Below are 17,592 nucleotides of genomic sequence, written 5' to 3'. Positions count from 1 at the left end.
AGTGATAGAAAGTCAGCGTCCCATGAACATCACCTCCTGCCCCTCTTTTTAACATCAATCAGAAGAGAGTATCAGGAGGCACTGTTCCCCTCCCAGATTGGAGCGCCCAACAGAAGGCCATGATAATAGCCAATAAGAAATGGTATCCTGCTCTGGCTGGTGTGCCTCAGAGAACTGAGCACCAGCCTGTGAACCAAAAGGTTGCTGGTTTGATTCCCAGTCAGGGCCTGTGCCTGGGTTGCTGCCCAGGTCCCCAGGTGGGGGCGGGCAAGAAGCAACCGATCAATGTATCTCTCACACACTGATGTTCCTCTCCCTCCCTTTGTCCCTCCTTTCTCCTCTCTCTAAAAAGTAAACAAACAAAATCTTTAAGGAAGGAAGGGAGGGAGGAAGGGAAGAAGAAAGGGTACTCCTCTCTCGGTCCATTGGTTTCTCATCCACCACATACCTGAAAAAGATCTGAGTTTTGCTCAAAATGTAACAGCCCTTGATCTTTATAGTCAGCCCTACTGTCTCTGATATGGAAAGGGAGGCCCGATGCAGGAAGAGAGCTCTAGTAAGCACTGACTTACGCTGTGAGTAGAGCAGGATTTGAAACTCCAGGAGAGCACAAGTAAAAAGCTGAAACACATTTTCCACGCCAAGCAGTTCAAAGACCTCTTTGACAGGAAAGTCGAATAGAGGAAGCTCATTGGTACTTGGTCTCTGGCAGATTATTGGCCCATAGACCCCAGAAAATTTCAAAGACCGGCCAGGAGGTGGGAGTGGCACCTCGTAGAGTACGTTGTATATGTAGCTCTCAAGGGGCAGTGGAGGGGGCTGAGGTGAAGTGACTGCCTGGTGAAGTTGTTCCAGAACACTCCGACATGCTTTCATGAAGGACATGGGTGTGATGAGGCAGATGCACTTAGAGACATACAGCGTGTCCCGGCTTATGTCATAGGAGTTGAATCGCTGCAGCTTGGTCCCAGGAGTGCCTTCGCCATCTTCCATGTCACTATGGTCTCGGCCATCAGCTGGGTGAGCATATATGACATCATACTCAGCATTATGCATATGGTAGAGCGTTTGCATTGCACTGCAGATCTGCTTGCTAGTCACCTCCTCATAAAATGTGAGGGCAAACCCAAATGTCCGAGAGCCATCCTCCCTTGTGATAATAAAGGCATGGAACTGGGGCTCCCTGGGATCAGCCTGGGTCTTGAATGCCAGCCCTTTGGGCATGCATAGCTATAAAAGACAACAAGAAAACAGGAGATGAGAATAATCACTGCTGACCCTCTTTGTAAAACACCCATCACTGTGTATTTACTTATATAGAAATTACTGTCCTGGCTGTTTGAGATACCAAGATCAACACAGCAAGATATCTGCCCTAAAGGTCTCCCATTTTAAATAGGAAACACAAGTAAATACAATGATAATAGAGTTATCAGGGCTATACAGAAATATATATAAAGTGCTAGGGAACGAAGAACAGACAACTTCTGAAGCCTAGGAACATCAGAAAAAGCTTCAGAGATGGGGTTATGTTAGAATTCATCAGGTGGACCAGGGAAAGAAGAGTATTTGAGGGGCAGGAAGAAAATGCACAAGATAAGGAGGTAAAAGAAAGCAGCATGACAGAATGTACTGAGAGATGATGCTAGAAATATACCTAAAAAACCAGATAGGTGCAGTTTTGTATCTAAAAATAAAATCAAGTTTTAGACTATCAGCTCACAGAACTTTGTCTCAATAAAGTCCTTCTCTGTTCAGAGGGAAAAAAGGGTATTATTTCATACAAAGCAAGGAGATAACAATTAGGATAAAGGTGTACTTTTTTCACTTTAACTCAGATGCTATAAGCATCGCAATGCTGTAACTGATAGCTCAATATCACAAAAAAAAGTTTGCTGATCCAATACTATGTATTTGTAAATACATAGTAAAGAAACTTTACTTTACTATGCTAATAGTAAATCAAATTTTACTATTTGATAATCAAATTGACCTGAATCAGTCAGTCCCCATTTTCATTTTATATAAACCTGGCTATACAAACTACCAGCAGTCTGGTTTAACAAATACTAGGACTACATTATGTTATATCCATTATCCTTGAACCTGACTTCCCAAAGCCTAAGTGTTTTTACAATATAACATGTTGGCTTCCAGTGAAGATGGTGAATTAGGCAGACATGGCTCACCTCTTTGCACAATCACATCAAAATTACAACTAAAATATAGAACAACCGTCACTAAGGAACATCAGAATTCGAGTTGAATGGAAGTCTGACAACTACAGAAATGAAGAAACTACATCCATCCAAACTGACAGGAGGGGCACGGATGCAGAATGGGCTGGCCCCACACCCACGTGGATAAAAATCAGGAGGGATATCCCATGACCAAGGAGTCCCAGACCCACACCAGGTCCCCCAGCCCAGGATTCCAGTGCCAGGAAAACAGATCCCCACAACTTCTGGCTGTGAAAACCAGCCAGGATTGAGTCAGTGGAAGAGGATGACGGAGCCCTAAGCAGTTCCTCTTGAGGAACCCACACACAGACTCACCTACTCAGACTCACTCCCTCTGAGCTCCAGCACCAGGGTAGCAGCTTGAAGGGCATCAGTGGTGTACAGGGAGAGACTGAGGTGTCTGGCATCGGGACAAGCAGAGGCCACTGTCTCTTTGCACAGCGAGTAGGCTGGTGCCATATCTGAGACTACAACAACCTGGTTAACACTGTGTGACCTACCTTGGAGATCCACAGAGGCTCTACCCCACCCAACTTAGGAGCCCACCAAAGCTACTTTTCCATAAGAATGGCTCATCTTGCCTCCTAATCTATCAAACAAGCAATAGCTGGCTTCAGTGTGACCTAGAGGCAGCCAGATTAGAGTCACAGCTTTGATTCACCTGGGAATCTCCAAGCCCAGCACAAGTAGCAGCCATCTAAGGTTGCTTTATAGCTCAGGCAGGGTGCCCCTGGCAAAACACAGGTAGAGGCTGACCCTCACCTGCACCACCCAAGAAACCGCAGGGCCAACGCACCCAATCGATAGCTACAGATCACATCAGAGCACCACCTCCCTGACCCTGCACAGCTGATCCTCCTCGGAGGGCAGAGGTTGGTGGTCAGTGGTCACAGCCACCAACCTCTGCAGCTGACTGGCCTGGGTAAATCCCTCCCATTGATCTGCCAATAGCAACCAAGGCTTAACTACAAGAGGAGGGTATACTCGACCAACACGAAGGGTACATCTCGAGTACCCAGCTTGGGTGATAGGGAGGCTATGCCACTGGACCCTACAGGGCACCTACTATTACATCAAGCCACACTGTCAAGACACAGAGTCAAAGCAACTTTCCCTAAAACAGAGGAACTAAAACAGGGAGCTGCCAAAATGAGGAGACAAAGAAACACGGCCCAAATGAAAGAACAGATGAAAACTCCAGAAAAAGAGCTAAGCAAAACAGAGATAAGCAATCTATCAGATGCAGAGTTCAAAACACTAGTTATAAGGATGCTCAAGGAACATAGTGAGGACCTCAGCAGCATAAAAAAGACCCAGTCAGACATGAAGGATACGCTAATTGAAATGAAGACAATTTACAGGGAAACAACAGTAGAATGGATGAAGCCAAGAATCAAACCAATGATTTGGAACATAGGGGAGAAAAAAACAACCATGCAGAACAAGAAGAAGAAAAAAGAATCCAAAAATATGAGGATAGTATAAACAGCCTCTGGGACAACTTTAAGAGGTCCAACACTTGCCTCATAGAGGTGCCAGAAGCAAGAAATTGGAAATCTACCTGAAAAAATAGTGAAAGAAAACTTCCCTAATTTGATGAAGGAAGTAGACATGAAAGTCCAGGAAGCAGAGTCCCAATCATGATGGATGCAAAGAGGCCCACTCCAAGACAAACCATTATTAAAAGGCCAAGGGTTAAAGATAAAGAGAGACTCTTAAAAGCAAGAGAAAAGAGGTTAGTTACGAGAAGGTTACCAGATGGGAGGGGTGAGGGGGAGAAGGAGTGAAGAGGTGAGGGGGTTAAGAAGTACAAATAGGTAGTTACAGAATAGCAATGGGGATGTAAAGTACAGTTTAGGAAATGGAGCAGCCAAAGAACTTCTAAGTATGACCCACAGACATGAACAATGGTGGGGGGATTGTGTGAGGGCATGGGAGATACTGGGTGGAGGGGAGCAAAAGGGGAAAAATCAGGACAGCTGCAATAGCATAATCAATAAAATAGAATTTTAAAAAAAGAACATAACATGTTAAAATTAAATAAGCACTGGACTAGGCATCAAAAACCTGAGTCTTTCTAAAATTCAGTCACCTCATCTGTGAATTAAAAGATATAGTATACTCTGCTAATTTCATAGGGTTATTGTGTGTATTGAACAAGATCATCCTCTAAAAACTATAAAAGCTATTAAAAATTAATAGAGGTAGTATTGATACAAATATGTGATTAAGAACAGAGCTCTAGAACCAGACTATGGTGTTCAAATTCCAGCTCAATTGGTTCTAGTCATGTGATCTTGGACACATTACTTAACCTCTTTGGATCTTAGTTTCCTCATTTGTAAAACATGTATGTGTCTGTATGTTTATTTAAAATTATCTACATAGGGGGTACTGTGAAGATTAAATGAGCTAATTCATGTAAAATGCATATCACAGTACCTAGCACAAGGTGACTCAATAAAGTTTAGCTTATTCACAGTAGTAATTTTCTACATGTCCTACTTAAAATTATGATGAAACAGAAATGGTCACTTCTGCCATATCACTCAGACATATATAACACAGATTGACAGAAAATTGCTTTAAACCTCACTCTTCACATAATCTCAATGCTATAAGCAACCAATAGCTCAGTACCACAATAAAAGTTTGCTGATCCATTACTATGTATTTGTCTCACACAACAGAAACATACTGTGACTTTTAGTATTTTGATTCATATATTGAATATTTGATATACTGATCAAAATGCAGAATCATGAATAATATGCATACAATCCCTTTTTCAAAATTTACTCTGTAAATTCTCAGATTTGTGGCTAACAAATACTAACCATTCCCACTGCATCTTGGTCAAAGGGATTCCATTCTACGTTCTCAGGATATCGTGCAAGGACCTTAGACTTGAATGTTCGTCTCAATGGTGTCTGCTCAAAATTTTCTCCTACAAGAAAAGGAAAGAAGTAAATCATTTCCACAAAGTCCCTTGAAATCACAAGGTTATGAATGTCTGAGCTTGGTAGTCCAGCAATGTACAGAAATGAAGGCAAAGCAAGATACAGAAATGCCAAACATCTAAGAACGAGAAAGGTATTAAAGTGTTTAGGTAAGTAAAGAGGCTGAAAAGTTTAGCATGGTTAATATTGGACACCACTAGCTATCACTTCTTTCCGTTAAAATAGAAACTATTACTACAAACCCAATGGTTAATTTTCTTGGGACAGAGGGGAGAAAGCACAAGGAATGATAAAGGATTACATTTTTTTTTTTTTTTGAACGCCATCTTTAGTTTGCTGAAAGTCAACTAGTAACAGCATTGGAGCATAAATGATTTTAAGTTCAGAATGAAGTATGCATTTCTATGATCTCTAAAAAAATACAAAGGGACTAAAAGATTCAACAACAATAAAAAAGCAGATTTCAAGGTAAATCCAAACAGCTATTTTGTCTATTCAAAATCACTTGAAATTTCTGAAATTCTCCTTTGTTTCCCCCTTCTTTCTCCTAAAAACATTAGAGCATAATGAAATAAGAACATTACAGTGAAAAGAGGAAACCAAGAACCCACCACCAGGAGGACTACAAATGTGAAAAGTCTACTAGTCAAGGCACATGAAAGTTAGAAGGCCAAAGGGTACAAAATGCAACCAAAGAGACATATGTAAGAGGAACCAGAAAGCTTTGGGTATTCTCAATTTTGTTTTGTTTTTACCTTCAGTTGTACTGGAAATGAAAGGGCTGGTACCGTCCCTGGCTTTAGAAGCCTGTATGTACTGGCATAATGCTATATGACAAATGAAATAACAGAGTATTACAATAAAGTAGTGTGATTCAAACGTTTTGACCATGACTCCAGTATGAAATAAATTTTCATCATGAAGCAATAAAAAGACACAATGTATATCTAAATTTATCTAAAAAAAAATTTCACAATACTTACCCTTACTATGTCATAGCCTTTCATAATTTCTACTCTGTATCATTAAAATTAAATATGCTAATTGCAGACTTACCAATGGTTACAATTCAGTTTGAAAAACATTATGATACAGTATAATGGGACAAAGAACTAAACCAATATCAAATTACTATAAAGTCACTAGTGCTTTTACCCAAAAGTATGCTGCCCCAAATATTGCTTTTCCTAAGGGGTTATGGAGTAGGGGGGAAATTAAATGTGCCTAAATATTTCAAACAAATAAATTTAGTAGGAGTCACAGAAAAATATGTAGGATACATAATCAAGGAGAATTCAATTGAATTCTATATCTATTTATTAAGTAATTATGCTATACAAGGACCTTAAGTGCTGTGGGGGACAGAGGTAAACCAGATGAAGCACCTATTCTCAGGAACCTTACTATCAAATAATATACAGGGAAAAGAACATACACAAATAACCATTTCATAGGGAGTCTCCAGATTTTCAGTCTATTTGGTCTAACTATTCAAACACACTTGCACAGGATCGTGTTAATGTGCTCGAGTTCATATAATAAATTCTGTTCCAACTATAGTTTTAAAAAGTTGGTTTGAAACCCAAAGTGGCTGATGATTACTAAGATGTATTCTTCATAAACACAGAACTGGGGTGACCTAAAAGTCAGACAGTCCTTCACTCTAAATCATCCCAGAGGCAATGCAAAAATTTCTAAAAAAGAAGATTTTGTAATAATTCTAAGTGCCTGTTCCAGAAACTAATAATGATTACAGTCAGAAAGTTATTGCCTTTAAAGTAAAACCTTTGCTTCCATTCTCTCAGGTTTTGTCCATCATCATTGGAAGCCCACTTATTCAATCTCTGACAAGGCTCAACTTTCTTTCTGTTAGTAAAACAAGTACCACAATTTCAATCCCTCCCATTTCCTGATTTCTTTTTCCAAACTGATTTTTCTGAAACTCTTTTCCAGCAAATTTCATCTCTCAAAATACATTTGGTAATCTACTTTTTTAAAACGATTTTATGTATTTACTTTTAAAGAGAGGGGAAGGGAGGGAGAAAGAGAGGGAAGGAAACAGCAATGTGCAGCAATGTGCAAGAGATACATTGATCAGTTGCCTCTGGCACGGCAACCCAGGCATGTGCCCTGACAGGGAATTGAACCAATGACCTTTCAGTTTGCAGGCCAGTGCTCAATCCGCTAAGCCACACTAGCAAGGGCCATTTGGTAATCTTCAGTTGAGAAGACTGACAAAATCAGCAGGCAGCTGGTACCAATGGTAGCAACAAAGCCCTACAACTATGTAGAGCTTGTCTCTGAGCTTTCAGTGACACCTGCAAAGAGCCCACCCATGGCAAGTCCACATTTACAGTATAAAGTAGTTAAACAGCAAGCAGATGACATAATGATTTTGCCTACAGTTTGAGATTCTCAGAATGTATTTTTAAACTGTATTCATTTCTGAGAGAAGATAAGGATTTCTTCCTGCTAAGCTTCTTCACTTTTGTCAGTTTGCTCATTTCTTCCTTACCAAACTAGAAAATCCCCTCAGAAAAAACCACAAAATATATGAACACACAGTAAGTCCTCACTTAACGTCATCAATAGGTTCTTAGAAACTGCACTGAACCAATTTTTACAATGGGCAAATTGACATAAACTAGAATTAAGCTCCTATTGCATATTTCTGGTCACAAAAACATCACCAAACTTCTAAATAAAGAACCAAAAATAAAAACACCAAAACACTTCTGATATTAAACACCGAAATAAACGTGAGTTATATATACATTTAAGAAAGATAAATAAAAACAAGTAAGATCGTTACATTCCAACCCTCTTATTCCAGTTCAAAGTTGCAGGTGGCCATCTGACAGCCCAAGGCAGGCCCACCCCTGGAGAGGGCACTGCTCCATCGCAGGGAGCGCCGTCACACACCTGTGCTCACTCAGACTCAGACAACGGAGACACGCCAGTTCACCTGACGTGAACATCTTTGCAATGTGGGAAGAAACCAGAGTACCCAGAGAAAACCCATCAGAATGGGGAGAATGGGCCAACTCCCCACAGACAGTAGCTCCAGCCCGAAATCAATTTTTTCCCCTCATCAATGTTATACTGAAATGACACTGAGTGAAACAATGTTATTTGAGGACATGGTATATATAGGAATTAGGGCAGTTACCACTGTTCTATATGGAAGCCTTTACAATAAAATATTTCCTGCAGGGGAGAGGGTAGGGGAAGGTAGAAGATATAAAGAGGATAAATGGTAATGAAAAAATACAATAAAAATAAACTATTAAAATAAAAATAAAACAAAAAAAAATTTTCCTAGGATGGCTATGAGGTGCCCCCTAAGACATGATGAGCATTGAAAGGATGGAACAGAGGATTATTTGAACAACCAGAGATGAAGCCAGAGGTGAACATGATGAGCTGACCTGGAGTGTAGACAAAGAGGAAGAGGAGGCTATGAATCACAGGGAGGAGTGGCCTTTAGATCCTCAGTCCTCACCACAACCTCTTCACCACCTGCCCCTTCTTCAAACAAGCTGAGTAAAGAAGTCTTGTTAAAGATAGTCAGGTTGTGAGTAAAGGAACCACAGGGAGTCCCAATCCTAGACAAAAGTCCATCTGTGTATTTATTAGTCTGGGCCAGTGTAGCAGGAGAATAGTATTTTCATTCCAAGGGGGAAGGAGGCGTACAAAGAAGAGTTATGAGGGACCTGAAAACAAATCATGTTTATTACAGCTACCTTACAAAGAGTGTCAGAAATGTAACACAGGAAAGAGACACACAAACCCAAGATATTTTTATTAAAAAACAATTGAATTGCCCTGGGTAGTATGGCTCAGTGGACTGAGTGCTGGCCTCTGAACTAAAAGGTCACTGGTTCGGTTCTCAGTCAGGGTACATGACGGGGTTGCACGCCAGGTCCCCAGTTGCGGGCCTGTGAGAGGCAACAGATCGATGTATCTCTCACACATCAGTTTCTCTCCCTCTTTCTTTCTCCCTCCCTTCCCCTCTCTCTAAAAAGAATTCAAATCTTCTTTAAAAATTAAACATAAAAACAATTGAATTTTTTGTCACTTTACTAAGGGCTGAGTTTTGAGAATAAACAGTAGAGATTTAACACCTCAGAAGTACATATATTAGCCCTACCTCCAGACACCTGTATACATGTCACAGGCTAATCCTCAAATATTTAGACCTTTGAAAAGTTAAATAATATTAGGAATAATGACATCACAACCACAACTGTCCTACTGTCCTAGAAACTACAACGAATTATTTGCTTAACACATACAGAGTATACAAATGTTGACAGGTCTGGATATCACAACCAAGGCCCATTTCTAATAGCTGCTTAAAAATTAGCCGACTAGGTATCAGTCTATCTTTGTGAATCTGCCACCAGGAAAGTACAGTTTGGATAAATCATAACAGTTTTTTTTTAAGCTTTCATGTCTTAAAAAGACTTCTAATAGGTTCTTCGTTTACTTGTTCTGCTTTGACCAAGCCAAAAACAAACTGCCATCTGTATTGTTATTAGCCTGTTGGTACTGGTTTGATTTGAATAATACTATACAAGGGATGCTTACGCTGAGAATCTTCAAAGGAATCCCTAAAGTCTCTGAAATGACTTATTAAATTTTGTATAAAAATATGTGCATTTTTCTGGGGAGAAAATACAATTTTCACCAGAGTCTCAAAGGGTCCCCTGACCCAAAAAGGTTAGAAACCAGAGGTCCAAAACAAAAGCGTCACAGGAACTTCCTGACCTCACCACATCAACAGCAATGCTAGAGTTTAATTCACAGTACCTACAGCAGGAGTGGAGAAATTCTTTTCCTCTGGGAACTGATGCAGCCAGGTTATCATGCTATCCTTTGCATCCTGGCATTCTGCGATATCCTAGAATTGATCCTGTTGTTGACACCAGTCGCCAATTCAGTGCCACTCATGCTATAATCAGTTTTCTTCCTGCACTAAAAGATGTCACTGTGTCTTTCCTGTTACAAACATTCCTGAAACAGACTGCCCATCAGAATAGTATTATTACCAACTCATATTTCTATTTCTGGTGCATGTTGAAGAACCAACTTGTGTTTTCAGTTCATTCGCTGTCCCAACATTTCAATTCTCTTCCTTCCAATAATTTCAGAGCCCTTGTACAAATCAGAGGTTACCTCCTGTGATCTGACTAATGGGGCACAATGTAGTAAGAGAAGGGAATGCCAATTTCTAACTAAATGAGAATTAATCCTGCTGTTACTTTTGAGTGAGCACTTCATTATTATCAACACTTTGTAAATAGAGGCATCTTTAAAAAACACAAGGCTAAGAGGGTTTGGTAGGTACAAAAAAAATGTCTAACACTAAACTCTACTCATCATTCTCCCTCACCTCTTCTGGATATGAAACTGAAGTAAATTTATAGTTCCTGCAGCATCAACTGAAGAAGGAAACTGCTCCTTGAAGAGAGCCTATACCTTGGCCCCACATCACCAGCTGACGGTAGTGCCTAGGAGTCAGACTTTCACAAATACCCAGAATGCAGGCAGTGAGCTGCCCCTACCTTGGACAGGCCACACGGCCTCTTTAAGGCACTCACTAAACCAGGAAAGCTGCTCCCCAGGCTTTTCAAAGGAAGACCAATAGAAACCATCTGTTAATGCTATGCTTTCCCCTTGATGAAGATTTGTTCACTTTCTTTCTCAACCTATTTTCTTTGTGAGATTACTTTAGATTTATATATATAAACATTACCTTTATTGATAATTTGCCTCCTGCCTGACATTTTTCAGGCGCCAACCTAATCCAACTCATGAACCTACTAATTCTAAAACGTACTGTTTTAATAAGAGGGGGTTTGAAAACCTATCCAGGTAGGAGTGCTCCAACCCATAGCTAAGACAAAACTTCAGTAGCAAGATATCAAGATATCTGTACTAACTCACTTGTATTTCTTCAAACATGGCTGACAGTATTCCCCTCTTCTATCAGTCAACTTCCTTAATGAAGAAAATGTGGTTAATATGACCTATTCTCAGTGAGCCCGGGTTGGTTCTAAATAATTATAATTTCCTGTTCTAAATCCTCATACCATATATTTAAACCATACTAGATTTTGACTAGGGAAATGTAAAGCTTTTACCATTTTCTCAGTTTTGAAAATGCCTTTTTGTGGTAATTCCACTGAGTCCCTGAAGGTTACTGACAATGAGCAAATGATCTCATCCCAAAATTCTTTCAGAACGCTGAGCTGTAATTTGTCTGGGTCATGAGACATAAATCCATTCAGAGGAATTAAATGCTCCCGCATAAATGCTAAATCATCTCAGATTTGAGTCTCCTCTTAGCCAGTTTAGTTCTATCCTTTTCAATTTATAGACAATTTTCACGATAATTTGGGGAGAAAGGTTTCTGGGGCCAATTTAGCCTCGGAGATATTTGTAAAGTGTGGTTATTTAGGGTCCCACCCAGCATTAAATACCCTACTTGAAGAAATATTTAGCAAAATTAAATAAATAAATGTTTCTTTTCCTTTTTTTTTTTAGGTTCTTCAAAACAAACCCATTTAACTGTTAGAGAAAGCAAAGACGTTAATTACAACAGCTCTTACCACAGCAACAAAAACCAAACTAGCCAATCAATTACAAAATGAGGTTAAAGAAGAATTCTGAACATGAACACATCTTGCTACCATAAAGAAAGAAGAAAATGTGCCAGGCCAAAAATTTTATTTCTCCCTAAAGGTGAAAATATCCCCACAATTCATTGTCATATCAACCCACAAATATTTATTAAATGTGCAAGACACTTAAGTTAGGAAGGTCCTACAGTATACCCTGTGGTATATACACTATAATGGAAGAAAGAGGACTTTAAATACTAGTTCCATGTCTTGCTGAATTTTAAGTAACCTGCTCAAGGTCTCTCTTCTATACATTTCAGTTTCCATATCTGTAACACGAGAATAATAATATCTATTTCATAGGCCTATAGAGAGGACTGAGCGAGTAAACATACATAAAGCATATGGGACATACCTGTATGGAACACAAGAGGTACTGAAATAGTGTATCTTTTCCTCACAAAAGAACAGCCATACATGTAAGAGTCACCTTTAAATCTATAACCATGAAAATAAGACACAAAAATGCTCTGGAGGCCCTGGCCAGGTAGCTCAGTTGGTTAGAGTGTCATCCCAATATGCCAAGGTTGCAGGTTCGATCCCTGGTCAGGGCCCATACAAGAATCAACAGATGAGTGCATCAATAAATGAAACAAAAATTGATGTTTCTCTCTCTCTCTCCCTTCCTCCCTCTCTCTAAAATCAACAAATAAAAAAAAGAGAGAGAAATGTTCTGGAAATTCCCAAATGATTCCCAAGAAGGAAGCCTCTACTGCATGAAAGTGGCAACATCTCTCTGCTTCACAGAATGCATACCAAAGTAGAGCCCAGAGCAGCAAACATGGCTGTACCAAGCACAAGAACATGTCCCTAAATGCAAATTTCAAACTACAGCTTATAATAGGGGACCACCCAGCAATCTCTTCCTCCCCAGAGCACACAGGAGATTTAAGAATTGGAAGTCTCCTATCAGGTTTTCATCAATAACAAAGAAAAAATTTTCTTTATCCTTAAGAGTTTTATACTAATAAATTCTTTCTTTTTTTTTTTTTTTTTTTCAGAACTTCCTAAGCACTAAAATTTTACCAACTGGTACTAAATCAAAGAACAAAGACTAGCATTTGTTTCATTAAATGTGCATTAAAAGTACTGTATTGGTCATATCAAAAGCTTTGTTGTACTTCAGGGCCAGCTGTGAGAGCAATGAAAATGTTTCTCTTTCACTTTGTAGAATGCTGAAAAAATGGCTCTCACACACAAAAGAAGGTGGGGGAGTTTTTTTCAGGCAGTACAAAGTAGTGTTAATAGCATAGTGTTTAAGAGTTAGCTCTGGAATTGTAGATCTAAATGGGAAAGGTGAAACAATAAAGCCTTTAGGAGGAAACACAGAACATCTCTGTAACCCTGCAATAACAAAGATGTTTTAAACAGGGCACAAAATGCACTAAACATAAAGAGAGAAAACTGAAAAATTGGACAATAACTAAAACCATTTATTCTCAAAAGTAAGTCACAATTGAGAATGAAAAGGAAACACACAGATTATGAGAAGATATTTTCAATATACATAACTGAAATGCTCATATCTAGAAATTATAAAGAATTCCATAAAATCAATAAACAAACAAACAAAAAAACCCACCTGAAAGAAAAATGGCAAAGACTTCAACAGTTCCAAAAAGAAGATATGCAAGTGTCTGATAAACTTTTGAGGTACTCAACTTCATTAGTCATCCGAAAAATACAAATTTAAGTAATGCAATGCCACTCCATAACAACCGGAACAGTTAAAATAAAAAGGAATATATCAAGTATTGATGAGGATAGGGAGCAACCTACACTCTCATGCACTGCACATGAGAATGTAAATTAACAAAACCACTACAGAAAACAGTATGGTAGTATCTACTAAAGCTGAACATATACCTATGATCCAACAATTCCACTCCTAAGTGCACACTCAATAGACCAAAGGGCATGTTCAGACACACACACACACACACACACACACACACACACACACAAAGAATGGGCACATACAGGAGCATTTGTAACATGCAACGATTCTAATACTAAAAATCTAGGAACTACCCACATCATCAACAGTAGAATTGAGAGGTAAGTTGTGGTATGGAAAACTATACAGCAGTGAGAAGAAATAATCTAAAACTACATATAACAGTATGAATGAACCTATGTTGTGTGAATCCAGACACAAAAGAGCACACTGTGTATTATTACATTTATATAAAGTACAAACACAGGCAAACTAATCTATGATGTTAGAAGTCAGAACAGTGGTTACTTCTGGTGGGTGAGAGGGCACACAGTAGCCGGAAAGGACACAAGGAATGATTCTGGGGTACTGGCAACATGGGTGTGTTCAGTTTATGAAAATATATCAGAGTATACAGTTTGATATGCACACTTATAGTATATATATTTAGTTAATAAAGTTTAATTTTTTTTAAACAGAGTAAACTCTAGATTCTGACAGATCTGAATTTGAATCCCAATCTTCCGAGTAATTGCTGTGTAACTTTAGGCAAGTTATTTAACTGTGCTGTGCCTCAGTTTCCTCATCTATAAAATGAAAATAATAGAACTTCTCTCATGTGTTGCTAACAGGCAACTAATGTGATCACGTATGAAGTACTATTATCTTATTTCTACTTCTTATCACTGTCAAAATTATAGGAAGTTAAGTGATGCAAAAAATAAAAATGTTAGATTTAGCAAACATTTATGGATACTTCCATGTGCCAGGCACTGTTCCAAGCCATTTTAATGTATTAACTTATTTAATCCTAACATAATCCTATGAGATTAGTTCTATTTCCAATCCCATGAGATTCATTCTATTTCCAATTCAAAGGTGAAGAAACTAAAACACAGAAGTAAACTGCACAGGGTCACACAAATCGTAAATGGAGGGCAGCATTTCAAATTCAGGGGACAGAGAACCTTTAAGCTACACCATCTCCTTTACTATCCCAGTAGGGAATCTCAGCTTTAAAGGGAAAATAATTAATTAAAATTTATATATATTTTTTCACAAATCTTTACTTCTCTAACAGCTTACAGTTTGTATACTGCATCAAAGAAAAATCATTCACCCAAGAGTTAAAGGACCCCAAATTCAAGTCTTAGCTCTGACACTATCCAGCTATGAGAACTCAGGCAAGTCACTCAGAACCCTCCCAAGCCACACTTTCTCCCTCTGTTAAGTAGGAGGTTTAGAAATTCTAAACAGCTCTTACTTCTTTTCTATGTCACCTATGTTGCCTACTTTACACTTGATCTTGGCCAAAAGGCCAAGAAGAGAGATGTTGCCTATTTTGAAAGAATATACAGCATAAATACAAGGCCTAGACATGACAGTGGTGATCACTGATGACAATGACAATGTATCTGACTGGTTCCAAGATCCCTGTACTACTAAAAAATACCTTTATTCTAGGCAAGAATGTTCTACCATAGCAGAAGTTTGGTTTTTCTCTGAGTTACATGGCTTCTGTCAAATAAAATTAGATCTAAGTCACTCTTATCCTAGAATCCTTTGGCATCTTAATATCAAGTATAGTAACTGTACAGAGCACTGGTGATTTTAGTTTCTCTTCTCCTTAACAATTCTTCCTAGGCTCTCCCTTTTTTTACTCCTCTCTGTTTCTTGCTCACACTTGAATAAATCCAAGACCTATGCTTCAAATACTCTGTACTGGGTGGCATAGTAGCCCCAAAGAAACTATGTCCACATCCTAATCCCAAGAACCTGTAAATGTTATCTTATTTGAAAAGAATCTTTACAGATATAATCAAAGATCTTGGTAAAATCATCTTGGATTAATTGGATGGGCCATAAATCCAAAGACAAGGATCCTTATAAGAAAAACACATACAGAAGACACACTCAAAGGAGGTGATATGGCCAAAAGCCAAGGAATGCTGACAGCCACCAAAAACTTAAAGAGACAAAGAATTATTCTCTCCCAGAGTCTCTGAGGGAGTGTAGCCTGCTGACACCTTAATTTTGGACTTCTGGCCTACAGAACAGGGAGAATTGTTTCAAGCCACCTAGTCTGTGGTAATTTGTTGCAGCAGCCATAAGAAACTAGTATCTCCAAACCACATTTCTTTACGCACCCTGCTTCTGCAGCAAGCTCAGCAGCTTTCCTAAGCAAAAGAGATCCACAGTTACCTTTCAAAAGCACCCAATTTCAATCCTGCCCATTTCCCCCTGAAAAAAAGTGAGCAACAAGAGACATTACAAAGAACATAACACAGACAATTCATAATACAAAGGATTAATAAATTTCTTTTTTAAAAAATCCACCTTAGTAGTCAAAGAAATAGTTTAAAACAATGACATAAAAAAAATAAAAAGGAAGGTAAGTATCAGTGAGGATATGGAGACAGAGGAACCCTCATGTGTTGATAGTGGTAATGTAAAATGGTGTACCAGTTTGGCGGTTCTTCAAAAGGTTGTTAAATAGTGCTACCATATGACGCAACAATTTCACCCCTGGATATATACCCAAACAGGTATTCAAGCAAAACTTTACACATGAATGAATGTTCATTAGCAGCACTAGTCACAATAGCCAAAAAGTGGAAACAATCAAAATGTCCCTGAACAGATGAATGCATAAACAAAATATGATATAACCATACAATGCAATATTCAGCCATAAAAAGGAGTGAAGTCCTTATTTATGCTACAATGTGAATGGCCCTTGAAAGTATTATTCTAAGTGAAAGAAGCCGGACACAAAAGGCCACATATTGTATGATTCCATTTATATGAAATATTCAGAACAGGCAAGTCCAAATAGGTTGAAAGTAAATTAGTGGTTGCCAGGAGTTGGGGGAGGGGGAACTAGAGAGTGACTGACGGGTTTCCATTTTTAGGTGATGAAAATGTTATGGAACCACATAACGGTGATGGATGACTGCACAACATTGTGAAATGTACTAAATGCCACTGAACTGTACATTTTAAAATGGTTAAAATGGTGAATTTTATATTATATGTAATTTAACAACCCCCCCAAAATACACACAGACAGAAACTCACACAAATAATTAAATGATGGCAAGCTAGGAGTGAGCATAAATTGGTATAGCTCTTCCAAGAAGAAAATTATTGCATATGAAAGTGTTTATAGGTTCATCTAATTGACTTAATAATTGTCTTATTGACATTTATACTAAAGCAACAGTCACAAACTCAAAAATTTGTATAACATATATACATTGTAAATAAATATAAACCACCCAAGTGCCAAACAATTTCAAAGTTTGCAGTTCACCTATACTTTGAAATTAAGTAACAATTAAAATCATGTTTATGAAGAAAATTTAATGGCATGAGAAAACATGCAAGACATTTGATAACATAAGAAAATGATCCACATGTAACAGTAAACTAAAAAGGAAGGATAGGTACTAACAGGGTAACTCAGTTGGTCAGAGCATCATCCCCATATGCCAAGGTTGCGGGTCTGATCCCTCTAGGCAGGGCACATACAAGAATCAACCAATGAATGCATAAATAAGTGGAACAACAAATCACTATTTCTCTCTCTCTCTCTCTTTCCCCCTTCCCCTCTTTCTCTCTAAAATCATTTTTTTTAAAAAAAGGCAGGATACAAGGAGCACTTGTGACATTGCTCCCCTGCACGTCATCATCAGTTTAGCTCAAATAAACTATATTAAAAAATTTTTAAGGCAAGAAACAAAATTATACCTCTCTTATGATCTCAATTT

The 17,592-nt window shown here is 38.5% G+C and overlaps 1 protein-coding gene across 3 annotated transcripts in view; it reads right to left on the bottom strand.

Annotated features, from left to right (window-relative positions):
* The window catches only part of DENND5A (DENN domain containing 5A), an 82,674-nt gene that overhangs the window by 52,787 nt on the left and 12,295 nt on the right, over positions 1-17,592 (bottom strand). For 2 of the 3 annotated variants that reach the window (XM_054582948.1, XM_054582968.1), the window contains exons 2-4: positions 5,956-6,027; positions 5,078-5,187; positions 573-1,230 (exon numbers count right to left, since the gene is read on the bottom strand). In XM_054582948.1, coding sequence (XP_054438923.1) covers positions 573-1,230; positions 5,078-5,187; positions 5,956-6,027 — 840 coding nt within the window. The remainder of the gene's footprint in view (positions 1-572; positions 1,231-5,077; positions 5,188-5,955; positions 6,028-17,592) is intronic. The other variant, XM_054582958.1, reaches the window with a different exon arrangement.

This window comes from Pteronotus mesoamericanus, unplaced genomic scaffold (genome assembly GCF_021234165.1).
Source record: "Pteronotus mesoamericanus isolate MK-2021 breed Mesoamerican mustached bat unplaced genomic scaffold, CSHL_Meso_final contig_1189, whole genome shotgun sequence".
NCBI lineage: Eukaryota > Metazoa > Chordata > Mammalia > Chiroptera > Mormoopidae > Pteronotus > Pteronotus mesoamericanus.
This window is presented reverse-complemented; position numbering and strand designations above follow the sequence as displayed.